The 25,358-nt window shown below is 40.1% G+C and overlaps 4 protein-coding genes across 7 annotated transcripts; 2 read left to right on the plus strand and 2 right to left on the minus strand.

Annotated features, from left to right (window-relative positions):
- Positions 1 to 796: 796 nt before the first annotated feature.
- LOC127262900 (uncharacterized) lies at positions 797 to 3,451 on the plus strand. Its single transcript, XM_051291765.1, has 3 exons — positions 797 to 1,024; positions 1,109 to 1,468; positions 3,374 to 3,451. The coding sequence occupies exons 1-3, from the start codon at positions 908 to 910 to the stop codon at positions 3,449 to 3,451; spliced, it is 555 nt and encodes a 184-aa protein (XP_051147722.1). The 5' UTR covers positions 797 to 907.
- An 8,494-nt stretch (positions 3,452 to 11,945) lies between these two features.
- Positions 11,946 to 15,601, plus strand: LOC127262983 (DEAD-box ATP-dependent RNA helicase 35). Its single transcript, XM_051291874.1, has 4 exons — positions 11,946 to 12,080; positions 12,501 to 13,405; positions 13,861 to 14,749; positions 15,310 to 15,601. The coding sequence occupies exons 1-3, from the start codon at positions 12,078 to 12,080 to the stop codon at positions 14,723 to 14,725; spliced, it is 1,773 nt and encodes a 590-aa protein (XP_051147831.1). The 5' UTR covers positions 11,946 to 12,077; the 3' UTR covers positions 14,726 to 14,749; positions 15,310 to 15,601.
- Positions 15,166 to 18,789, minus strand: LOC127262984 (uncharacterized). Of its 2 annotated transcripts, none has more exons than XM_051291877.1 (7): positions 18,358 to 18,789; positions 18,153 to 18,248; positions 17,902 to 18,026; positions 17,659 to 17,755; positions 16,943 to 17,052; positions 16,725 to 16,799; positions 15,166 to 15,506 (listed from the first exon to the last, which is right to left on the minus strand). In XM_051291877.1, the coding sequence occupies exons 2-7, from the start codon at positions 18,220 to 18,222 to the stop codon at positions 15,471 to 15,473; spliced, it is 513 nt and encodes a 170-aa protein (XP_051147834.1). In that variant the 5' UTR covers positions 18,223 to 18,248; positions 18,358 to 18,789; the 3' UTR covers positions 15,166 to 15,470. The 2 variants fall into 2 exon arrangements, with proteins under 2 accessions (XP_051147834.1, XP_051147832.1); XM_051291875.1 differs by lacking the exon at positions 15,166 to 15,506 and adding an exon at positions 15,960 to 16,174 and having other exon boundaries at positions 18,358 to 18,775.
- Positions 18,790 to 19,937: 1,148 nt separating this feature from the next.
- Positions 19,938 to 24,803, minus strand: LOC127262981 (pyrophosphate-energized vacuolar membrane proton pump). Of its 3 annotated transcripts, XM_051291873.1 has the most exons (10): positions 24,429 to 24,565; positions 23,795 to 23,849; positions 22,487 to 23,061; positions 22,036 to 22,415; positions 21,733 to 21,819; positions 21,289 to 21,619; positions 20,797 to 21,207; positions 20,670 to 20,729; positions 20,377 to 20,584; positions 19,938 to 20,295 (listed from the first exon to the last, which is right to left on the minus strand). In XM_051291873.1, exons 3-9 carry the CDS (start codon positions 23,012 to 23,014, stop codon positions 20,378 to 20,380), a joined length of 2,004 nt encoding a protein of 667 aa, XP_051147830.1. In that variant the 5' UTR covers positions 23,015 to 23,061; positions 23,795 to 23,849; positions 24,429 to 24,565; the 3' UTR covers positions 19,938 to 20,295; position 20,377. The 3 variants fall into 3 exon arrangements, with proteins under 3 accessions (XP_051147830.1, XP_051147828.1, XP_051147829.1); XM_051291871.1 differs by lacking the exon at positions 23,795 to 23,849 and having other exon boundaries at positions 24,429 to 24,803; XM_051291872.1 differs by lacking the exons at positions 23,795 to 23,849; positions 24,429 to 24,565 and adding an exon at positions 24,195 to 24,378.
- Positions 24,804 to 25,358: the final 555 nt, after the last annotated feature.

Here is a 25,358-nt window from a genome sequence, read left to right on the forward strand (position 1 = left end):
CTTCCGATCCAATAATAACCGCAATTTTAACAGATATCCGCAGTAACTCTCGATTTTCTATGTATAAAAAGTATGCGGGTTATGCTCCCGACCATTTTTGGCCCTTTCCAGCACCAAACCCACTTCCGACTCCTGAGCCTTGTCCTCATCCCACTTATCCTTTTGCCTGGGACGTTGCCCTCAAACCCAGGTCTCTTTTTAGTAGCAAAAAACTTGATAAAAAGGGGCAGAAAACCTTTTACACTTTTAATTATGAACCTCAATTCATGGCGCGCCAGTTCGGCTGTTGCCAAGGTATCCCTGGACCCGTCGCTTGTCCTCATATAATTTTTCAAAGTCCCGACCGACGAGTCCTACCAAATTCAATCCCTTCTTATATCTCCCAGCTCACCACGTATATAATTTCCAATTCGTATATTCCTTTCCGCTCCAACCCTGAGACTGTAGATACTTTCAATGAATGGTGGTCGGTTGTATGGCCCCTGATTTCCCCTGATGAGGGTCGGTTGCTGAACATACTCCTTCCACCCCAAGGATTGGTTCTAGGGGCGGTTAGACATACTAGCACTCAACAACAAACCACCGCCCCGGGGACCGGATCAAGTGTTCCAATACGAAAAAAGAAAGCTTCCCAGCTGCAAACACCCCCGACCTCTGGGGCCGACCAGCAAGCTCAAGCGGACCTTGGCACTACTAGGACGTCAGCAAGAACCCGACCCCGACTAGGTAATTTTTCTTAAAACCGTGAACCAATTCACTATATCTTAACTTTGATTTCACATATCATTCACCAGAACCGACCTTGGCAGCACCGACCACACAACCGACGCCAGCCCCAGCCGACCAACCTTTGGTCCCGACTGAGGCAGTTCCTCTCCAAACCCCTACTCCACTTCTCACTTTGCCAATGAGCAGTCGGGCGGAGGACCCGACGAGGAGGCAAACTCTTCCTCCCGTACCGAGGAGTGGTCGGGTCAGGCACCCGACCAGGAGGCAATCTTTACCCGCAGTGCCTATAGAACCAGTAAGTTCTCTCATAAGCAATACTTAGGATTCTAATGACCAACTTTGAGATATCTAACAACAACATTTCCATGATTTTTCACAGACACCTTCACCCATCGAATCAGCAGCAGGGGTCTCTTCGGACAGTGAGGGGACAACTTCCCAGATGGGTCAACTACCATACATGGCATCAGACTCATCCATTTCGAAGGAAGGACCAACTGCCCTCGCCGAAGCTGACCCTCAAAACGACATCCTTGATGTTGCTGATCCCGAAATCGAAGGTGCCCCAGAGATCCCGGCTGCAGTGGCTCTAGATGCAGCCGCCCAACCTGCAGCCGCCCAACCAGCAGCGGCGCTCCCTCTAGCCATCGAGTGGCAGGCAGAAGAACCACCTGCGGCAATCCAACCTCCAGAAATGGAAGAAATGTCTTCGTCCGAATCGGAGACTTCTGTGAATTTGGTAAGATTAAACCAATCCATGCTACAATGTTTCTTTCAGAAACACTAACTGTTTCATATACCACTTTTCATAGGGACCCAGGTCGGCACCTCAGCGACCATTCGCAGCAGCCGACGAGTCGGCTGCTATCATACCAGCTGTCTGCCCTACTCGAACGACCTCATTGCTGCCCCCCTCACTGACAGCAGTCCGCCCAGAGGTAACACATATCTTATCTGAACCAAGTTGCACCTCCCTTGGAATACTTATTGACATTGTAGGACTTACAGGGGCCTTCGGACTTAGCTGTCCTATCGACTGTTCCAGTTCCAGCGGAGGCCCAGACTATAATCACTGAGGCCATCAACCATCCCCTGTCATAATTAAGGTCCGACTTATTGGACAAACTCATTCAGACGGTTGGTGGCCTTCTTTTTTACACTCCAACAGAATCGCCAGCCGTCCCCATTCTGCATCGGCTGATGGAAAGACTTACAGAGCTCAAGACTGAAGTGCTAGTCATTGGACTCCTGTCAGCCGAAACCCCCCAGCCCGACTTCGATCAAACAACGCTGGAGAATTCTTTGGCTAAGACCCGAGAATCCCTTCAGCAGACTACTGGAAGGCTGGGTGGTCTCCTTAGCACGAAAGCTCAAGTTGATGAAGCTATCCAGAGAAAGGAGGCAGAATTGAGGGAACTAAAGAAAGAACAGTCTACCCTGGATAAGCAAATTATCAATGAACAGCGTCTGCTTGAGAAATATACAAAGAATGAGGCTGAATTGGACCAAGAGCTGAAAACCCAAGCCCGATCCCAATTCATCATAAGATATCAGACGGCTGCCAATACCAGAAGGCTATCCAGGGACGAAATCAAATGGACCCATATAAAAACTGCCCTAGGGGCACTGTTGTAATACTTCCCCTTCTGTAACAACATGACTTAGTAATCTATTTTTTCTTTCTTCTCTCAAAACAAGGATCACCTTTCAATTTCCAATTTTGTAGGAATCGAGACAAACTCCTTCTTTAAAAGAACACTGTTTCTCACATTTTAAGAAACACATTCCAAGGCATATTTAAAAATCAAAACACTTGAAACGTTAACAAACATGGCGAATGACCGACCTCATGTTCCATCAAGCAACTGGGAAGGTGTCCTTCAACCCTTCTTTGTGGGTAATCACCCTATTGGAGGCCATGCAGAAGACTTGTTACATATACTCAAGCAACTAGACTTCAAATTCCGATTCTCCCAACGAGGAAGAAGAACCATTCATCGCGTCATCCGCCTGATGGAAAAAATCATCGAGGGATATGAACCTCTTCGTGACATCCTTAGCCGCATTCCTGATCTCCATCATCACATGGAAATGATCGAAAATCACGCAGCAACCATACTTCCAGATCTTGGTTGGGATAATATATTTTCCAATCAACGAAAAGTCTTTTCAAGATTGCGCACCATTGTTGACCGTGAACATCAAGCCCTAACAGACATGCAAGCACGTACCCATCAAGATCTAGACGACATGCAAAGCCAATGGGAAAGGTACCGACCAGATTTGGAAGATCTTATTGAAGAAGAACCAGAACTAATATCCACTCACTGGGATGAAAAGTCTGATTCAGAGGCAGAAAATTTTTCACAAATACATGATGACTAACAGAAATGAACCTTTAAATAGGTTCGAACCCGAACCCCATAAATGGGTTCTGAAAATAATATTTTGTTTCAGGCAGTTTTGTTATCTGAAAAGGCAGGATAATACCTCTTCAGATATTTAGCATTAATACAATCATGTACTCTTCTACCTTCATGATTTACAATAATGAAAGCACCATTCCCAATATCTTTTTGAACAATGTATGGTCCTTCCCAATTCGGTGACCACTTTCCCAATTGGTCAGTTTTCTTATATGTAGGAAGGATGGTCTTCCAAACTAGATCTCCTTTTTGAAATGTCCTGTGAAGAACCTTCTTTCCGTAAGTCCTTGCTCTGATTTCACTCTATTTCACACTTCGACCTATTGCATGAAGTCGGTTAACATCCAAATCCTCCAACTGTTGCAGCATAAGTTGTTGGTATTCTTTTGTAAGATCACTATCAGTAAACTCTGTTCGGCCAGATGATACTCGAATCTCGGCTGGTAAAACAGCATCTTGGCCAAACGTGAGTTGGTAAGGTGAGAACCCTGTGGCCGTATTTCTGGTGTTCCTATGCGCCCATAAAGCCTGAGACAATAACAAATGCCACTTTCTTGGGTTCCCTTCAACCATCTTCTTTATAATCCCAATAATAATCTTATTTGCTGCTTCCGCTTGTCCATTGGCTTGGGGATAATAAGGTGACGAATGGTGTAATCGAACACCAAATTCTGCTAAGAAACTAGAGAACTTTTCCCCTGTGAAAACCAGGCCTTGGTCGGTTGTTATAGACTGAGGAATACCATACCTGTAAATAATTTGATTCAAAACGAAGTCTATCACTTCTTTCTGATCCACATTTTTCAAAGCAACTGCTTCTACCCATTTGGTGAAGTAGTCAGTCGCGACCAATATGAAACAATGATGTTTCGATGAAGCAGGATGTATCTTACCAATAATATCCATAGCCCATGATTTAAAAGGCCATGGTTTTGCCAAGAATTGCAATTCGGTTACTGGCAAATGGTTTAAATTTCCATGTCTCTGACATTCCTGGCAGCCTTTGGCAAATTGTATGCAATCTTCGAAAATCTTAGGCCAGAAAAAACCCAAACGATGAATGGCCCATCGCATATTGAGACCTGCCCGATGAGCTCCACATATCCCACCATGTACTTCTGTCATTACCTCTAGAGCTTCTTTAGACCCCAAACATTTCAAAAGCAGACCTTCAAATGATCTCTTATACAAAATTCCATTTATCAATTGAAAACGTAAAGCTTTCAATCGTGTCGCAACCGAAACACTCGCACCTGGATTCTGTAAATACATGATAAGCTCTGTTCTCCAATCGGGCACTGTTTCGCCGTCGGACTCCTGCCTGATATCAACTACGCAGTCGGGCTCCTGTCCGACAATCTCTTGCCCGACCGTAACTTCACAGTCGGGCTCCTGTCCGACAGTCTCTTGCCCGACCATTCGGTCACATATTGGGTCTGTCTTTTCTTCTATGCCCGACTTGACCTCCGACCCAAAATCCTCCAGAATTCCTTTACAGGCCCTTTGAGCCAATTCATCAGCACGTTGGTTTTCTTTCCTCGGAACGAACTCAATTATTACTTCTGAAATTCTTGTCAGTAACCGACCCACAATATCCCTGTATCTGCGAAGATGAGGATAATTGCAGACATATTGATTGTTTACCTGGTTGATTACTAGTTGAGAATCCCCTCTTATGATTACAGACTGGACCTTCCTGGCTATTAAAGCCTCCAAACCCAAAATTAAAGCTTCATATTCTGCCGAATTATGGGTCATGGCTTCCAATCGTAGTTGCAAATTGATCTTTTGACCATCAGGTCCTTGCAAAAAGACCCCTGCCCCTGATTTGTTTCCAGAGGTAGAGCCATCAAAGAACATCAACCATGTTCTGGTACTTATATAAGGTACACATCCGACCTGTAGATTATTCAAATATGAGGAACAAACAAGTGGTCGGACGCTATCACAATGAGAGTACCCGACTTGTGAAAATTCTGCTAAGAAGTCGACTACTGCTTGTCCCTTGACTGCCCTCAAAGGGGAATGTTGAAGATCAAAAGGAGCCAATTTGATGGCCCACTTCATGAGTCTGCCCTTCATAGTAGGTCTCTGTAAAATCAATTTGATGAGATCCACCTTTGATATGACCTCAATTCTTCTGGGCAGCAAATAATGCTCGAGTTTAGTACAAGCGAAGACCAATGAATAACACATTTTTTCTGGCATAGTGTAATTCAGTTCTGGTCCTGTAAGGGTTTTACTGAGATAGTAGATTGCCCTTTCCTTCCCGTCATCACCATCCTGTGCCAATAAACAGCTAACCACTTCATATGTATTTGCCAAATAAAGTTTGAGTGGCCGACCTTGTTTAGGAGGCATCAAGACTGGAGGATGAACCAATGCCTGCTTGATAACATCTAAAGCCGTCTGTTGGTCGGGACCCCATTCAAAGGCATTTTTTCCAGATTTCAACAATTTAGTAATGGGTCTGACCTTGCCAGCAGCATTAGAAATGAAACGCCTCAAATAGTTCACCTTTCCCAAAAGACTTTGGATTTCTTTAACCGTCTTGGGTGGCCGACTGTCAAGAATGGCTTTAGCCTTATTGGCATCGATTTCAATTCCTCTCTCATGAACTAGAAATCCTAAAAAGCTCCCGGCTGATATTCCAAAAGCACATTTGGTTGGATTCATCTTCAACTTATACTTCTTCATTCTTTCAAATGCCTCTTCAAGATCTCTCAAATGTTCGTCAAAACTGGCAGATTTAACAATAACATCATCAATATAAACTTCCATAGATCTGCCAATTAAATCATGAAAGATTGAATTCATGGCTCTTTGGTAAGTTGCCCCTGCATTCTTTAACCCGAATGGCATGACTGTCCATTCATAAATACCTAAAGCCCCTGGGCATCTGAATGCTGTCTTAGGAATGTCTTCTTCTGCCAAGAATATTTGGTTATAACCTGCATAACCATCCATCAGACTAAGGATTTTATGCCCTGCTGCTGCATCTATCAACATGTCGGCCATAGGCATCACATATTCGTCCTTAGGGGTAGCTAGATTCAAATCCCTGAAGTCGATGCATATCCTTATCTTACCATTTTTCTTGACCACGGGCACAATGTTAGCCAGCCACTCCGCATAACGGCAAGGCTGAATGAAACCCACTTTGAGAAGTTTTTGGATTTCTTCCTTGATTTGAGGCATCAGATCCGGGCTCATTCGCCTTGGAGGTTGTTTGTAAGGTTTACAACCTTCTTTGATAGGCAATCGATGCTCTATTAGACTTCTTGTCAAACCAGGCATCTCTGAATAATCCCATGCTAAACAATCAATGTTGTTTCTAATAACTTCGAGCATCATTGTTTGTTGCTCTTTAGACAAATAACCACTTAACCTGATCACTTTTGGAACCAATTCGGTTCCTAAATTAAACTCCAATAACGGGTCTTGTGATGAAGCTGTTGGTTCTGTTTTTTCTAATAAGTCGGGCCAACGAAATTGTTCATCTTCTTGGAGGTGAACATCCAGAATCTCTTTACTATTTTCTGCTTTATGTAATAATTGCTTTAAATAGAACTTATTAATAAGAGAACTACATACTTCTAAGCTTGTATCTTCCATAACAAACAAATTATATGGGAATGGGTGTGGCTTTATTCATGAGCCATACAATGAAGGTGTTCTTTTAATAGAACATCGAGTTCTGGCCAGTGACTTTATAACCCTTGATTGGGTATTCCCTGGCCATATACAACTGAGACATCGGAGCCACCTGACTGGAATAAAACACTGACTCTTCAACTTGTTCTGTCACATCGAATGGATTATCATTCGCTTCCATTTTGAAGACCTGATTTCCTTCCCAGAACATTAATTGTTGGTGCAAGGTTGATGGCACACATTGAGAGGCATGAATCCAGTCTCTTCCCAGCAAGAGAGAGTATGTAGTATCTGCGTCCACAATAAAGAAAACAGTGGAGATCTTCTTTGGCCCGACCTCGATCGTGGCAACCATCATGCCTTCAGGCTTAGTCGGCTGCCCTGTAAAACTTGTCATTTCGAATTCCACAGGAGACAGATCATGAATTCCTTTCCCTAACTTCTTGAGGGTCTTCAATGGCATAACATTAAAGACTGCTCCATTATCCACGAAAACCTTTGTGATTGGTTTCCCACAAATGTGAGCATTAACATACAGAGGTTTCAAATGGGAGATCGCACCCTCTGGAATAGGAGGAAACACAATCGAAGGTGTTTCCGACTGAAGATCGGAATCTGAGGTCTTTGCCCACTCTGTTTCCTCTAATTCACCATCTGCCAAGAATGCCCATAAAGGTTCGTCCATAGTATCATCTACCAGACTCGCCCACATCGGTTCATCACTCATCTGATTAAACTCTGTCATTCGACAAGGGATTCGTGGTCCCAGACGAGATTTAACAGATCTTGAACTTTCCTCTGTAGTTACTACTTCTTCCTTTGTCTTATCCCGAGATTGAACCGTCAAAGATTCAATACGGAATTCTTCAAGAGATGGATTGATGTTGATCCGTTCACAATGTTGGCATCTAAAACCTTTAATTATTTCATCTGCCATTCCTTTACCTTTCCCCTGTCCCGACGAACTTCTCTTGGTATAGTCAGAAGCGCCTAATCCATCGTTCGGTTGCTTTCCTGAACAGACCCGACTGGACCGACTTTTTGGAGATTGCATGACTGCTCCCTGCTCATTGGTTGTCTGTTCTGTAAAGACCCGAATAGACTGATCTCCTACCAAGCAGTCGGCTGCGTTTTGCTCGTCGGTCAGTTGTTTTGTAAAAACTCTAATGGACCGACCTCCTGCCAAGTGGTCGGCTGCTTTTTGTTCGTCGGTTCGTTGTTTTGGTGAAGGAACTCGTTTCCCATACTTTGCAGCATACCTGCGTTTGGCATTGCGAATCTGTGTACGATTCATACCTGGGAAACGAGGATCTATATCAACTGGCAAAGGCTTTTTATTTCGAGCCCAATTGTTCCCGACTGATCCTGTTTTTCTGGTCGGGTGGTCACGTACTACAACCCTTTCTTTCACCTCCACATTAAACGAACCGTCTGGTCGGTCCCATTTTTCAGCGACTGGTCTTTCAACAACTTTGAGTCGTTCTTCCGGTCGGCCACTGTTTGGCTGACTTCCCTTTTTAGTTCCGGGGTTTGTCTGAGTTCGTTCCCCTGTATGTCCATCATTGGCCGAACTTTTCCTTGTTTCCGAACTTGGTTGGATGTCAACCATTGCCGTTGTTACTTTCGGAAACGGTTGCTGGTCTACACCTAGAGTGATGTATTTGAGCCGACCTGTCCTGATGGCCTTTTGAATTTCCTTCCTGAAATGAGTACACTGACTTGTATTATGTGTGAAAGAATTATGCCACTTACAATATGGTCTCCCTTTGATTTCTTCTTTAGTGGCCAGTCTTTGCCCCTTTGGAATACGGATCTGCCCATCAGTCAGTAGGATATCAAAGATTTCATCAGCTTTCGAACTATCAAACGTCGGTTGCTCCTTTCCTTCAGATCCTGGAACTGGCTTCAATTTAGGGCATACATAAGGTTTTCCAGAAAGGATTTCGGCTGCCATCTCTTCTGACTGATTAAAATCAAAGTCACATGTTTCTGTTCCCATACTCGCCATATGTTGGCCTCTATTACGCCTGTTATGCTGATCTTCTTCTCTAAACAAAGATTCTAAACGTCCTGCCTTGGATTCAAGACTTGCCAAATCCTCAACATCCAGGGCAGTGAGCGCCTTTCTTAAGCGAGTATGCATATTCCGGACCACTAAATTGGTCATCTCTTTCTCACTGATTACCGTAGGACATCGTCCCTTCATCAATCGCACCCTTTCTATAAATTGTGAAGCAGATTCTTCTGGATACTGCCTCAATTCCAGTAAATCTGTTAAAGAAACAGTTGGTAAAGGATTGAAGAATCTAGCATGAAATGCCGTCTCCAGTCCTTCCCACGTCTGAATTTGTCCAGGGGGCAGACTTGCAAACCACGAAAACGCGGTTCTAGTAAGAGATAAACCAAACAGTTGCAACTTATAAAAAGGGTTATTACCAACTTCTCCCAATTGTGCTGTGAACCGACCAACATGTTCTATGGTGGAAGATCCGTCCTCCCCTGAGAATGCATGAAAATCGGGTGGTCGATAATTCCTTGGGAGAGGGTGTTCATTAATGACCCTTTCTGGGAAAGGTTTCTGATATGCAGGGCGGTTAGCCATCTGAGGAGTTAATCCATATTGATCCCTTAATATATGTGCAAGCTCATTAGGATCTACATGAAAGCGCTGATGATCAGGAACATGGAACGGATCCTGCACAGGAATATGAATAGGATCATGTATATATCCTTCAGGCCTGTCCTCCCTTCTATTGTTCGTCTGCGGATTGGTAACCCTTGGTCCCAGTGGAACAGTGTTGGGAAAGGTCAGAGGAGACTTTCCCCTATCCATTCGGTTGGGATTTGTGGCACTTGGAAATGTACTATCCACGAATGATGGCCCTGCGAAATTTGTCTGTAGTCTGGACGGTGATACTCCTGGTGGAGTTTGAGTGGGTTGAAGACTAACCCTTGACAATGCTTGATCTATCATGTTCTGCATCATGCTCTGTTGCTCACGCAACATGTTCGTTTGTTGCTCACGCAACATTTGTTGAACATAAGACCACCAATCTGTTGGTGGTTGTGGGATTTCCCCGGCATTTGGCACATTAGGTGGTGGAACGGATTCTCCCACCGGTGCCGACGATGATTGAGGTTGTGAACCTGCCATATGGACCCTTCCGATGATACGGCCGGATCTAAGACGTATGAAATTATCGCCGGAATTGGAATGAGCAATTTTGTCTTGCTCCCACTGTGGTCGCCAATTTGTTGATGTAATTTTTCAACAAAAATAAAGTAAAATTCAAAGATATAGAAAATATCCTTAAACTTGATTAATTAGTGCCTGAGATTAGGAATCTCTAAACACTGTATGGTACAGAAAATAAACTGGAAAATAAAAGACTGAAATTTAAAGTGGTGATCCCCAAATCTGACTTTGCTTTGTTGAAGTTGATTGAAGATGCCTTTTCAGATGATGATTCAAACCTTTAAATATTCTCTGGGAAACCGTACCGAAAACCGTCACCCGAACGGTTACAACGTCTCCTTCCCAACCGTCTTCCAACCCCTCTCCTGCTGACACGTGTCCCCAGCAGACCAAAATTATCCCTATATTTCACTCTTTAAGCCGACCACAGACCTTCCGCCCTTTAGGCCCGACTGCCAATCTACAATAGTATGGGTCCGACTGCCAATCCTCCCGACTTGCAAACCATCTGACTTGTTGGTTCTGCCGCAGCATTCCGACCCGAGAACTTCCCGACCTGAGGGCCTTCCGACTTGAGGACCTCCCGACCTGAAAACCTTCCGACTTGAGGTCTTTCCGTCTTAAGGACCTCCCGACCTGAAAACCTTCCGACTTGAGGTCTTTCCGTCTTGAGGACCTTCCGACCTAAAAACCTTCCGACTTGAGGTCTTTCCGTCTTGAGGACCTTCCGACCTGAAAACCTTCCGACTTGAGGTCTTTCCGTCTTGAGGACCTACCGACCTAAGGTCCTTCCGTCCTGATGACTTTCCGTCTTGAGGACCTCCCGACCTGAAGACCTTCCGACTTGAGGTCTTTCCGTCTTGAGGACCTTCCGACCTGAAAACCTTCCGACTTGAGGTCTTTCCGTCTTGAGGACCAACCGACCTGAGGTCCTTCCGTCCTGATGACTTTCCGTCTTGAGGACCTCCCGACTTGAGGTCTTTCCGTCTTGAGGACCTTCCGACCTGAAAACCTTCCGACTTGAGGTCTTTCCGTCTTGAGGACCTACCGACCTGAGGTCCTTCCGTCCTGATGACTTTCCGTCTTGAGGACCTCCCGACCTGAAGACCTTCCGACCTGAAATCTTTCCGTCTTGAGGACCAACCGACCTGAGATCCTTCTGACCTGAGGACCAACCGACCTGAGATCCTTCCGACCTGAGGACTTTCCTTAGAAATAAACCTATTTTCCTTGATTTCATCACGGTGTCCTTCAGCCAGTTCAATCAACTCTATTACCAGGCCCATTCTTCTTTTTTCCTTGGGCTTTTAACCTAATTCTAAATTTCGTACGTAACAATTATAAAAAATTTCAATCAATTTTGATCTCATTATAAATAATTTTAATCAATTTTGGTCTCACAGTTCAAGACTTAATGAAAATTACTGACATGCACATTACGAAGTTGACGTGACAACTGACATTAAATTATAGACGGTCATGTTGTCACCCGACCGTGTATAATTCAACATACAATTATACAAAGTCACTTGACATACCATGTTTAATTTTACAAGCTCGTCTAGCTTTATGTTGCTCTAATTTTATTTTTTTAAATAGTAGTACTATTATTTTTCAATATCATTAATAATAATTTATTTTTATTAATATTAATATTATTTTACTTTCATCGAAATTTAATAATATATAAAAAAAAAAATTAATTACAAATATATTATTATTATTATAAAATACATACATAAATCCTCTTTTTTCATTCCAATTCTTTCTGTTCTTCCCCGTCCAGTCCTCATTCTTTTCTCCCTCGTCCTCCTTTTCTTCTTCAAAAAATAAAAACAATAAAATAATGGCCGAAACCGCCGTTTGAACCGGCGGTTCACGGTTTGAAAAATCCAATAGCCGAAACCGAATTTGGTTCGGTTTGTTCGGTTTGCCGGTTCGAAAACCGGCGAAAGACAAAAACAACACGCACAAGGTAGGGCGTTTCTTCCTTCCCTGCCTCACTCCGTCTGCGTCCCTTCTGGAGATCCGCCTGCGGCGATTGTGCCCCTGCCGTGGAAGACCGTTTGAACATGGTAACTGCTTTCTCTCTTGCTCTCGTGTTGATTTTTTGATTTATTTGATTTATCAACTGGAGTTTTTCTAAGCAAGGTTTATCGTTAATTTCTCCGTCATTTGCTTGTATGAATGCGCCCTAGTTTGAAGAATTCTGAAATTATCGAGTATTGCAACCAATTTGTTATTCCTAATTAGATTTTTGGTTTTGTTAAGGTCTGGTTTTTCTCGAGTGAACCTAAGGCTAGGGTTTTGTGTGTGTGTGTGTGTGTGTTTTATCTTATATCTGTCAATCAATTGTCATTTTTGTGGAGTTTCGTGTGATGTTCTCAGTCAAGTGAAATTTTCGAATTTTCATTGGTTATGTGTGTATTGTTTTCTTGTTATAGTTCAAATTTATGCATTCGAGTTGTTAAGCTGTTTTAGGGTTCCATTTTCAGGACTTGTTGGAGGAAGACGATGATTATGTTGAGTATGTTCCAGTGGCCAAGCGCCGAGCTCTTGAGGCACAGAAGCGTCTACAGGGCATGGGGAAGTCTTCGGGGCTCGATGAGGATATCGAAAAACAGAAACTTATTGAGGCGAAGCCGAGTTTATTGGTTAAAGCTTCGCAGCTCAAGAAAGATCAGCCTGAAATTACCCAAACCGAGCAGATAATAATGCAGGAAAAGGAAATGATAGAACATCTATCGGATAGGAAAACCTTGATGTCTGTTCGGGAGCTTGCGAAGGGAATCACATATAAGGAGCCTTTGTTAACCGGTTGGAAACCGCCATTGCCGATCCGAAGGATGTCTACGAAGGCCTGCGATGCCATCAGGAAGCAGTGGCACATTCTGGTGGATGGAGAAGATATTCCGCCGCCAATCAAGAATTTTAAGGAAATGCGATTTCCAGAACCAATATTGAGGAAATTAAAAGCGAAGGGTATTGTGCAGCCGACGCCAATCCAAGTGCAGGGCTTGCCTGTTATTCTGGCTGGGAGAGATATGATCGGTATAGCTTTTACAGGATCTGGAAAGACCTTGGTCTTCGTTCTGCCGCTTATTATGATTGCTTTGCAAGAGGAGATAATGATGCCGATTGTTCCTGGGGAAGGGCCGTTTGGATTGATTGTTTGCCCCTCTCGGGAGCTTGCTAGACAAACCTACGAAGTTGTGGAACAATTTCTTGAACCGATGAGAGAGGCTGGTTATCCGGAGTTGAGACCTTTGCTTTGTATTGGAGGAGTCGACATGAAGTCGCAGCTTGATGTTGTTAAAAGAGGAGTTCATATCGTGGTGGCGACGCCCGGAAGGCTCAAGGACATGTTAGCAAAGAAGAAAATGAATCTTGACAACTGCCGGTAATCATTTAAAATTCTCTACAAATTTGCTTTACAATAATTGCTTAATTGAGAAAGAGTTCGATAAATGCTTTGATGTATCCGGGACTTGGATAAAAGCACTAAAATGAAAGATTTGTGGTATTGTTACTTTTTAGTTATTCATTTGCTTAAAGCTATAGATTCTTTTATTGGTACTTGTTCAAATCATGTTTATTCATAAGATTGTTAGTGTGTAAATTTTAGTCTTTCAAAGTATACATCTTTTTATTTACGTTCTGTTTTTCTTCCGAGAAGACAATTAGCAGTTTTAATATAATGAAATTTGAAGCTATGTATTGAAGGCCTTGCATATTTCGTCTATGTACTGAACTTGTACGTGTAAACATCTCTTGCCAGGAAAATTAATTGATGTTTTAGTGCTGATGTTAACCGGCGAATTACTGCAGGCATTAACAAAGTTGTATCTTCTGCAGGTATCTAACATTGGACGAGGCTGATCGATTGGTCGACCTGGGATTTGAAGACGACATTAGAGAAGTGTTCGATCACTTCAAAGCGCAACGTCAGACCCTTCTATTTTCCGCTACCATGCCCACAAAGATCCAAAATTTTGCCCGAAGCGCATTGGTGAAGCCCGTCACTGTAAATGTTGGAAGAGCTGGTGCGGCAAATCTTGACGTTATTCAAGAAGTCGAGTACGTAAAACAGGAGGCAAAGATTGTCTACCTTCTCGAGTGTTTGCAGAAGACCCCACCGCCAGTTCTGATATTTTGCGAGAACAAAGCCGACGTGGATGACATCCACGAGTATCTTTTGTTAAAGGGAGTCGAAGCTGTCGCCATACACGGAGGGAAAGATCAGGAAGAGAGAGAATACGCTATTGCGTCATTCAAAGCTGGGAAGAAGGATGTTCTAGTAGCAACGGACGTCGCCTCCAAAGGTTTAGATTTTCCGGACATCCAACATGTTATCAATTACGACATGCCGGCAGAAATAGAAAATTACGTGCATAGGATTGGAAGGACGGGAAGGTGTGGGAAAACTGGAATCGCGACGACGTTTATCAACAAGAACCAGAGTGAAACCACTCTGCTTGACCTAAAGCATCTTTTGCAAGAGGCGAAGCAGAGAATACCTCCGGTTTTAGCCGAGCTGAGTGATCCAATGGAAGATGCAGAGGTGATTGCTAATGCAAGTGGAGTGAAGGGCTGCGCTTACTGTGGCGGGCTCGGCCATCGTATCCGCGATTGCCCCAAATTGGAGCATCAGAAGAGCATGCAAATTGCCAGTTCTAGGAGGGACTATTTTGGATCCGGGGGCTATCGTGGCGAGATGTGAACAGTCGCGCTCGCCTTCTCTCCTGTACGTTTTTCTATTCCATATTACGCTTTAGATCTTTCTGAAGTAGAAAATTGGTTTCATGATAAATTATGGTTTGATGCTCGCCTACAACTGTGCTGTATTATGAAATGTTCGAATGTCTTTCCCTTCTAGAAATTTAGGAAATATTCGATGATGAATCTATATGCTTGACAGTAACATTGATGAGCAGGATAGTATCATTATATCTATAGATTGATGAGCAGAAATTGTAGGAAATATTCTGTGTTATGTTATAGAATGGGTTTTCCATTTCAATCATGACGGTAACAATGCTGAGCAGAAATGAAGTATTCGATGATGAACCTATACGATTTTTTATTCCATATTATGGTTGAGATCTTTCAGGGTTCGATTCTTGGCTCAGAACCTCCAATAGAGCATACAGATTATTTCAATGTAATCGGGGCTAGTTTTATTCGACGCATTTTTGTTCATTTCGGTTATATTCTGTTTCTCTATAACATTCCCAAATCATAGACTAACCCGAACTCCATGTATGTTTAGTTTATTATTTCTCCTCCTCGTTTTCGTTGCTGCAGGTAATGTTGTGTAGTCTCAAAGTGGTCATGTATTTCTATCACGAGCTTTGTTCGTTCTTCCGCACTTTTTATGAGAGATTCCTTCAACCTCTAGCCGATGGATCTCAGCCGTGCCTGTGCACAGGTCAATTTCTTTCTACGGCCCTCGACTCTAACAATGTCTACTTTCCGGCGCTGTAAGTTATCTTGTTTAGTTCCTGCAGTTACTTACCTTTAAATTGGTACCGCACTTAGCCAATATTTTACGTATAATCTGTGAAGAATTTGCTATAGAACAATATTGGTTTTTTTACACTCTTTTGATAGGGTGCTGTGTGATACTAACATAGATACAGATTGTGACATATATATATATATATATTTGCTGCAAGATTGTGCATCTAAGTCTGGGCAAAAAAAAAAAAAGCAGCTTTAAATAAAAGATAATCTTGGAGCTATTTGTTTTGTAATGTAGTTAAATACAAGTATGATATTTTATTCTATTGAAGTTGTAGAAGAAAAAATTGATGTTATGTTAGATAAGATAGAGAATACTGTAATTGTGTATGTGTAGTTTTAGATTATTTTGTTTTATAATGGTTCAAAAATTCTATGTATGTTAAAGTTGATGATTTCCATGGTCACAATATCTGCTACAGACCATCTTAACATTATTACAAAAATGCATGCTTCTTCTATCATCTTCATCACCGTATTTACAGTGAAAATACACAAACATCAATGCACGTATACAACGAGTGTGTCTCTGTAGGCTCTTTTTTTTCTTTCTTTATTTTTGAAAATATATATATATATATCTAATATATGTATTTCACTACTCTACCGGGATTTCCACCTCCATTTTCATTCCTTGATGACTCAATATCTGACCAAAACCATTCAGAAATTTGTTAGTATAAACTACAAAGAAAGAATGGCTATATTGTGTTTTTTTTTTTTTTAATCAAGAATTACTTTTGCATATAATTTTCAATAAAAATTTTTTTTTTTTGTTTCTCACAATGCATAGCATTAAACTATTATTACACAAACCCAAGACTTTTGTTTACATCCACTTCTTTTTAATTAAGTTTTGTTACTATTTACCAAAAATAATTTTAAAACATTAAAGATAAAAATATTACATCAAATATTTAGTGCTACTTACATAGGCATTTCAAAATTTTAAACATTATTCAATAATTTTAAAAAAAAAAAAAACAAAAGCATATTTTTTTTCTTTTGCAAATCATTACATTAAATATTTAATTTTTTTTATTATTACTAAAATTTCAAAATTTTATATTTGAGCAGAATTTAAGATCAAATATTTAATTTTTTACCACTCCCCGACTATCTAAAATTTCCAATACTCTTATATAAGAAAGAAATGGTTAAAAACTCGACATTAACATTAGCTGTAAAGGTTATGGAACCTTAATGAAGTCATCAAGCAGAAGACAAGATTCTTTTGTATAACCAGTTTCATGCAGCAGTTGGCTCAGAACTTCCTGCAACCAACAAGAATCATATCGAAATCAGAATTGAAATTGAAATTAAAACGAGCTTATTAAAAAAAAAAAAAGATTTTCCGGGCCGAGTAAGTGATCTAGTGTGTGTATTTACGCTATTACCGACACTATATAAATGCTACCTCGCGTTGCTTGTCTGTCATAAACGAGCCGGTCATGTCGCGAAGCACGTCTATTAGATCGTTGAAAGCCACCTTCCCGTTGCTGTCCGAGTCATACACTTTGAAGATAACTGAACAAGCCGAGACAAGAGGTAAGGCTATGTTTGCATACGTACTATTAGAAATTTTGTCACTATAAATTGAAAACCTATTTTCGTTAGAGAATATCACATCAATTAATTATTATTTTTACCATTTTCAAAACTTCAAAAACTTGTGTCTAAATGGAAGCTAAACTATTTAACGAAATATTGTACATGCTTCTTGAAAGTAAAGATACCTTACATAGAAGAAAGAAACATAATAAGCTACGGCTCAATAATACATTCAACAAAAAATCATTGTATATGAGTAGTAAAGAGTTGAATATTTAAAAGTCACCGTTAGTAAACCTTCAAAGTATTCGCTGCTTGAAACTCAAATATGATGAACAAAACAAGATCGATGAATTAAAATGCGAGGTAGGACGATTGCGCGCATAAATTCGTTGTCAACAATTATTTTAATCTGAAAGTAGATTTACAAATGATGTCGAAAAACAGCAGATTTTGTTCGTTTTCACAAAAGAGTAACTTTAATACTTTCACAACTTCCGACAACTAATAACAAAAACTTAATAAATTTCTAAACACTAAAAGAACACAACTAGAAAATGATCGATGATAGTAAGGACTTACTCTCGACTTTCTGAGGAACAGTAGCTTTGGAACTGAAGGCAGATAAGAAGGCAACAAAGTCCTTGAAATTCAATCCATCTACCATCTTAAGCAACCTCTTCACAAATTCAAACAAACAAACAAACAAATCGTTAGATTTAAATTTGAGTGTAGTTTTAATTTTTCCTTTTTGATCGGATTGTCCGGAGAAAAAGAGGCTTAAAGCATCAACACAAGAAGAACACAAAAAAATTAAATTCCTACATGTGAAAGAGGATTCATAGCAAACTCTGGCACTGATAAGAACTCATCAGCTGATATGAATCCTTTCGCGTTCCGGTCCAATTGGCAAAATCTACCGTACAAACTCACAATCTCTTGCTGAGTAACTGCAACCGCCAAAAATTCCAATTGAAAATTCAATCAACAAAAACTACAACAGAAACCTCAGATCTCAAAATCGCAGAGAGTTTTGACAGTTTTCGCCAACAGATATACGCATAAAATCAACTTACAGAGATGATTGCAGTGCTCCTGAACTTCTTCAATGTCGTACTGAGTCAACATCGACGAGGCGCTCCCCATTCCTGCTGAATGATCTCCGCAACGAACTACTCAAAATCGGACGCCGTGCGGACGATTATAAATTATAATTTATAAAGAGTTTTAAAAAAGCGAAGAATTGAAAACGAAAGATGGAAAAAAGTGCGTTGGACCTACAATTTCGGCGATGATAGCAAAATTGAGGTGGAAATCCGCAGAGTCGATGGAGATGAGGATAAGATGGAATAATGAGCAAATAATTGCGCAGATAAATACAGAGAGGAGTTGGAGATGACGATGGATTGAGTTTGGCGGCGGTTCGTCACCATCGATGGCATGGCACAGTGGAGAGTGGAGACGATACGGAAGCCTCGTTCTGTGTTCATCGCTGAGAGAGAGAGAGAGAGAGAGAGAGAGAGAGAGAGGCTGTCTTTGTCTTTTGTCTTTGGATGGAAAGATACATACAAAATGCGGACGAAGACTTCACGGAAAAGATATTTTAATAACTGTAATATGGCGAGGGATCGTCGGCCCCATCTCCTATCTTCTCATGCTCCCTCTCTAATGGAATTATGTATACATATATAGTTTGGGTGCTTCTATTTTATAGGATACAATTATGATATATGTATTATTTTTTTTATAATATTAAAAATATTATTATATTTGTATAAATTTTCGTAAAAATATTATTTTATTATTATTATAAGACATTGACGGAAGTATATGGTACCATTTGAGAGTAGTATAATTATACGACCGTCCATTACTGAAAGTTGCGCATTGATAAACCCTCAATCGAATCTAATATCCTGCAAATTAGATCCGACAAAACAAGTCACACTAAGTGAACCATGTGGGTAAGTGGATTTCGTTGAGGTTTGATCCCTAAATAAATCCATGTTTACTACTATAATATATTGTTGTATAACTACTAATTTGCCTAAAATACTTTTAATTAAATTATAAAGTTAATAGTAAGTTAAATACTAATGATAAATAAGATATTCTTTATACATTAATTATATCTTATTACTTTCTATGTCTCATCTCGTAATGTCTAATTTTTTAATTTTTGTGTATCTCACATAATTTGTCATTTTTCAAAAAGTATAGTTATACATTCTAATTATATTTTAAAATTTATAATTTATAATTTTCTTTATTTTAAATAAACTATTTAATCTTTTTAATTTTAATTTATAATTATTTTTATTAATATTTATTAATTATTCTAAGACCTAAAATTCGATGTTTCAGTTAAAGTGACAAATTAATTGGATTGGAGAAAGTATTATTTAATACTACTAGCTAAGTCCTTAATCATATGGTCATCGGACAAAAAAAAAAATATTTTATTAATTAGTGAAATTATGAAAAAAATATTAATAATTTTGCCTTTTTGAAAGTGTGTAAAAAATTATAAAATTTTGCTTTTAAATAATTATATTTGTAATAATATATTTATAATTTAAATAAAAATTAAAAATATTTTAATATTATTATTTTTTCTAATATAGAAAAATAATTTTATAAACTTGGAGATGAAACAAATTTATTTTAAACTACATAAATTTCATTCCATTTTTATTTTTACAATTTTACATATTAATCCCAAAAACATATTTTTATAAATTCAAATTACATACCACTGATAATTTCTTCAAATAAAGTAACAATAAAACTATTTAGTTCGAACATATTTTGTATGTAATATTTTATAATTTAAAATAAAACTGCAATAAAATCGATCAATGTAACCGCATAAAAGTAAGGATTGGCCACTCGTAATCAGAACTTCACGCAAAACCTATTCGTTTCGACTCAAGTCAGAAGCTAAAGAAAATCGGACAAAACTATAAAACACCTTGAAAATAAAAATACATTCGATCGAACACAGACCCAGACGGACACAATTATCATTGTCGTCATCATCGTCGCCATCGTCAAACTCATCAAAGAAACAAAATTAAAAATAAAATAAAAATTGATCTCCCTAGGCCATGAATCTTAGCTTAAGCTTAGTCCCATACCTGAAGGAGAGACTCATTGTTCGAAATAGAGCGACAAGCCGACGACGACGACGGCGCTATTTAGGCGAATCGAAAACTACATCTGCAGAATCAAAACAAAACAAAACAAGTGAGAGACCAAAGTCAAGACCCGTCAATTGATTGCTAACCATTGCGATCGAACCTCAAAAGATCTTAAACAGCAAACCGCCATGGGTGGCGAAGAAGGGAGCAAACACGAGCGATTCGACTGCCATCAGCTTGATAAGAATGTTGAGCGAAGGCCCCGACGTGTCCTTCAGTGGGTCGCCAATCGTGTCGCCGATGACGGCAGCCTTGTGCGGGTCCGACCCTTTCGGGCCGAGCGTTCTTGCATGCTCCGAAGCACCGGCCTGGGCGACGAAAAAAGTTCAAATTTTTGAAAAAATGTGTATGAAAATTTATCGAATGTTCTAACGATGAATGAGCAAAAATTACCTCGATATATTTCTTGGCGTTGTCCCACGCGCCACCCGTGTTCGACGCAGAAATAGCAATCTGTACAAGTCGATAGTTAACAAATAATCCAAGATTAATTTTTTATTATTTCTGAATTGGAACGTACCTGGACGCCGGAAACGAGGGAGCCGGCGAGAACTCCGGAGAGGGTTTCGACGCCGAAAAGTGTTCCCACGATCAAAGGGGTAAGCATGACGAGGGCGCCGGGGGGGATCATCTCCTTGATGGAAGCATCAGTGGAGATCTTTACACAGGTGGCGTAATCGGGCCGGGCGTGGCCCTCCATGAGCCCGGGGATTGTGTTGAACTGCCTGCGGACTTCTTCGACCATCTTCAACGCTGCGCTGCCAACGCTCTTCATTGTCATGGCGGAGAACCAGTAGGGAAGCATTGCGCCGACGATCAGACCAATGAAGACTTTAGGCGTCAACACATCTACGGTCGAAATTGCGGCGCGGCTGACAAAGGCGCCAAAAAGCGCCAGGGAAACGAGCGCTGCCGATCCGATGGCAAAACCCTGGAAAAGTTTAGGAGTTTAGGAAATTCAATCGATTATTATATATATGCTTTTGTAATTAATCGAGAGAATGTATGGCACTTTTCCAATTGCAGCAGTGGTGTTCCCGGCAGCGTCAAGGGCGTCGGTTCGCTCGCGGATTCTGTGGCTCATCCCAGCCATCTCGGCTATACCTCCGGCATTATCGCTGATAGGTCCGTACGCATCGATAGCCAAACCGGTGGCGATGGTGCTCAGCATCCCGAGAGCAGCTACGGCAATACCGTACATGGCAGCAAAGGTGAAACTGACAAAAATGCTAATCGCAATGGCAAAAATTGGAATAATGACGGATTTGTATCCCAAGGCCAGGCCGAATATGACATTGGTTGCAGCACCGGTTCGGCAAGAATCAGCAACATCCTGCACAGGGCTGCACAAGAATTCGACAAACAGGAAACGCAATGAAAAAATTTATCTCAAAAGACCAGAAAAGCAGTTCAAGCTGTGATTCGAAGAATACAGAACAAGTTTTCGGGTATGCACCTGTAGGCATTGCTGGTGTAATATTCGGTCACAAAGCCGATGATGAGTCCAGCCCAAAGCCCGACACAGACACAGAGGAAGAGTTGCCTGTAATGTAACAATAGGTTAGTAATTCTGACAATCGAACAAATGTCGACCTCCATCATGATATCAGAAACATAAAACTCTAAAGCACCCACAATGTGTGATACACGGAATTACGAATCGATTCAAGAAGATTATTAAAAGTGAATGTCAGCGCTCTTAAAACAATAGAAGCAACGCAGAAAATTCATTAGTTATGAAAAGATTCTTATTTCTTACCAGTTCTTGACGACTTTTTGAGTTCCAAAATTGAAGATTGTAAAGGATGACGGCAAGCAAGTCCAGGTGACAATCGCAATTCCAATAGTCATAAGAACAGTGGAGATAATGAGCTGGTTCTTCAAAGCCGGTTCAATTTCCTTGACAGCCTTGATCTCAAAAAAGTCGGTGGCAAAAAGTGTGGTAATTAAGCAAACCAGGATTCCCATGGAACTAATAAGCAAAGGAAACGACATCGCTGTGAAATCATGAGTGATTCCAAAAGAGGAGATTGAGGCCACAACAAGAGCAGCGCAAGATGATTCAGCATATGACCCAAAAAGATCAGATCCCATTCCCGCTATATCTCCAACATTGTCACCAACATTATCAGCAATCACCTGCAGAACAAGCGGCAATTAACCCCCAAAAATGACCTTAATAAATTACACATTTATCTGCAGAAACTTACAGCAGGATTCCTGGGGTCATCTTCTGGAATGTTCCTTTCAACCTTACCAACAAGATCGGCACCAACATCAGCAGCCTTGGTGTAAATGCCGCCACCGACTCTGCCAAACAAAGCCATAGATGATCCACCAAGACCATATCCCGTAATTGCCTCAAAAAGTCCTTCCCAATCATCTCCATAATAGAGCTTGAAGAGATTGATGGCAATATAAAGGACCAATAGGCCATTTGCAGCGAGGAGAAACCCCATGACAGCACCAGACCTAAATGCAGTAATGAAAGCTTTTCCAACACCCTTTCTAGCTTCCAGCGTCGTCCTTGCATTAGCATACGTTGCAATTTTCATTCCAAGGAAACCAGAGACAACGGAGGTGACAGCACCCAGCAAAAAGGATACGGTGCTGAAAATGGCAGTAGCAAGAGCAGGCTTGCATAGCTTCTCTTTGTTGTAAGTGCAAGGTTGTTCCTTTGTGCTGAAACCTTCCACAGATCCGAGGAACAAGAAGATGATGATTGCAAAGGCAACCATGAAAATACCCACATACTGATACTCAGTAAACAGAAAAGATGTTGCACCTGCAATCAAAATATAATGCTTCATCTTAGATAAAGTAAACCAACTGTAACAAACGGGACAAATTAAAGTTGAGTAAAAATGCAAACTATTTGAACACTCAGAGCAGACAATCACCATGCTTTTCAAACACAACAGTAATAGTTCGGGCAAAGGGCTAATTTTAAACCGATTATCCAAATCCAAACCGGGTAAAGATGTAACCATTCCTCAAACTAATACTGTCTGGTGCACCACAGATCAGATACCAGAAAACCATTTCATCATTAATTAAGTCAAGATCTACTACTTAAAGGGCATAAGATGCAATTCAGCTAACAATACATTAATTTTAAAGAGAGAGAGAGAGAGAGAGAGAGAGAGAGAGAAATCATATGTTGGCCTTGTGCATGTAATATTATAGCAATCTGCATAAGACACTAAATACAAAATCAAGACAATCCAGCACACAGTTGCATTAAAGAGAAAGTAAAGTTGCATAACAACCTAATTGAACACAACCATCCAAAGAAAAATCCCATGGACTAAATATGTACTTACTAGCTATAAAAGCTATAAAGCAAAGAGTGTAAGAAATCAATTCCCCAAATTATTTGATATTTCCAAGCATCAAAATATAAATTTGGGAAATATTCTCTGAGATCTAGACAACTATCTATAATCAATTCCATTGCTGTGGCCTTTCAGGCTTCAAATATAAAACAACAAAACCATAATCCCAAAAATCTAATATACCAAATCATATTTGATCAACAAAAGATTGCTACTTGTCTTCCATGTAAGACAGAACCTGAAAAGAAAAAGGGTGGGTAAAAATCCAAAACCCTAGATCCTTAACAAACATTAGGCATTTTGAACACCGCATGAAAAGGTTCTTACCACTAAAGATAAGGATGACATATAACTTCTCACAGAGGATTAAATAAGCAGTAAATTCAATTTGAGATCTTGACAAAGAAATCTAATATTGAAATTAATCACATCCACACACTCCAAAATCATCATGTTTGGGTTTTATTCACCCAAACCTCAGCTAGACCCCATGAAATTATAGGTGAAAAAAGATAAAGAAATACATATATTATTTCCGAATTAAGATTTTCTCCATAAACCTCTCCTCATAAGAAAAGCTCACATCTCCTTTTTCAGAAGTAATCATCTCAAATTCAAAATTTTCCCTCCGTGTTCGTGAAGACTGATAACCACCGCCAAAACAGAGCTCGAGCAAACAGGCACAAAGATGGAGATTTGCGCAAGTAGGTGAACAATCACAAACCGTTAACAGCACCGCATACTCGCATCAAACAAAAATCAATTAAAAAATATATAGATCTGGAAAAATTATACTGAGATCTGAAACTATTCTAACCCTCGGAGATAGCGTTTTGGATCTCGGCGCACTTAACGACGACGTTTTGGTCGTTAACTCCATCCTCCTCCTCAATCAAGTACTCACTGTACCCATTCTTCCCATTGTTTTCAGCCGACGAGCCAGTTCGATCCGCCGAGAGCTTCACCTTCGAGACAAGGACCCACTGCACGAGCGAGAATACGATGCCGATTATTGCGCAAACCGGAATCACGATCTCCGTCCCTAGATCTGGTAGCACCGCCATTGCCGCCTGAAACCCTAGCTACTCTCGCCGGAATACACCGGAAAACGAGAAGTAAAAAAATAAAGAAAACGGAAAAACGTCGAGAGTACGTTAACAGGGATTCAGCAGAGAAGAATGGAATTGAGGAAGGCCGACAATGGCGAGCCGCAGCACATTTATAGTATCAAGCCTCTGTAAAAATATTCTAGAAGGAAATGCTACCCTGCGAGCAAGTGCAAGGGAATAATCGTGCGTACTCATTTTTAAAATAATCGAAAATGGTATATATACTCGCACAGTCCCACAATAATTAACATATTTTATTGATATATTTTTATTTTAGTTAAAATTTACTAAATATATTGAATAAATATAAATTTAATTTAATTTAACTTATAACATATAATGTCAAAAAATTTTTATTTTTATCTCTATTCTTTGAAAAAAAAAAATTATTTATATTTAAAATTTTATATTTTTTTATGAAATTAACTTATGTTAATTATAAATAGATAAATATATTTTTTATTTACTTGTATTATATAAAAATCTTATTTTTTTACAAAATGATATTTATATTGCATATATTTTTTATTGAAATATTTTTTTAAAATATTTAAATATACATTCTAATTTTGAATTATATATATTAAATATAGTTTAAAATTATTAATATTATTAATTACATAAAAAAACAATAAAAT

Source organism: Andrographis paniculata, unplaced genomic scaffold, assembly GCF_009805555.1.
Source record: "Andrographis paniculata isolate CXL003 unplaced genomic scaffold, ASM980555v1 Contig66END, whole genome shotgun sequence".
Taxonomy (NCBI): domain Eukaryota; kingdom Viridiplantae; phylum Streptophyta; class Magnoliopsida; order Lamiales; family Acanthaceae; genus Andrographis; species Andrographis paniculata.

Bases quoted from the DNA above. Each gene is read 5' to 3' on its own strand.
- LOC127262900 (XM_051291765.1), top strand. From the start codon at position 908: ATGAGCAGTCGGGCGGAGGACCCGACGAGGAGGCAAACTCTTCCTCCC. The intron at 1,025-1,108 runs GTAAGTTCTCTC...GATTTTTCACAG, and splicing joins CCGCAGTGCCTATAGAACCA to ACACCTTCACCCATCGAATC. The intron at 1,469-3,373 runs GTAAGATTAAAC...TCTTATATGTAG, and splicing joins CGGAGACTTCTGTGAATTTG to GAAGGATGGTCTTCCAAACT.
- LOC127262983 (XM_051291874.1), top strand. The intron at 13,406-13,860 runs GTAATCATTTAA...TATCTTCTGCAG, and splicing joins ATGAATCTTGACAACTGCCG to GTATCTAACATTGGACGAGG.
- LOC127262984 (XM_051291875.1), bottom strand. From the start codon at position 18,222: ATGGGGAGCGCCTCGTCGATGTTGACTCAGTACGACATTGAAGAAGTT. The intron at 18,027-18,152 runs GTAAGTTGATTT...TGGCGGTTGCAG, and splicing joins GGAGCACTGCAATCATCTCT to TTACTCAGCAAGAGATTGTG. The intron at 16,800-16,942 runs GTAGCATTTATA...TGTTGGTTGCAG, and splicing joins TGACAGACAAGCAACGCGAG to GAAGTTCTGAGCCAACTGCT.
- LOC127262981 (XM_051291871.1), bottom strand. From the start codon at position 24,675: ATGGCGGTGCTACCAGATCTAGGGACGGAGATCGTGATTCCGGTTTGC. The intron at 22,416-22,486 runs GTAAGTTTCTGC...CTTGTTCTGCAG, and splicing joins ATGACCCCAGGAATCCTGCT to GTGATTGCTGATAATGTTGG. The intron at 21,620-21,732 runs GTGCATACCCGA...ATTCTTGTGCAG, and splicing joins TACACCAGCAATGCCTACAG to CCCTGTGCAGGATGTTGCTG.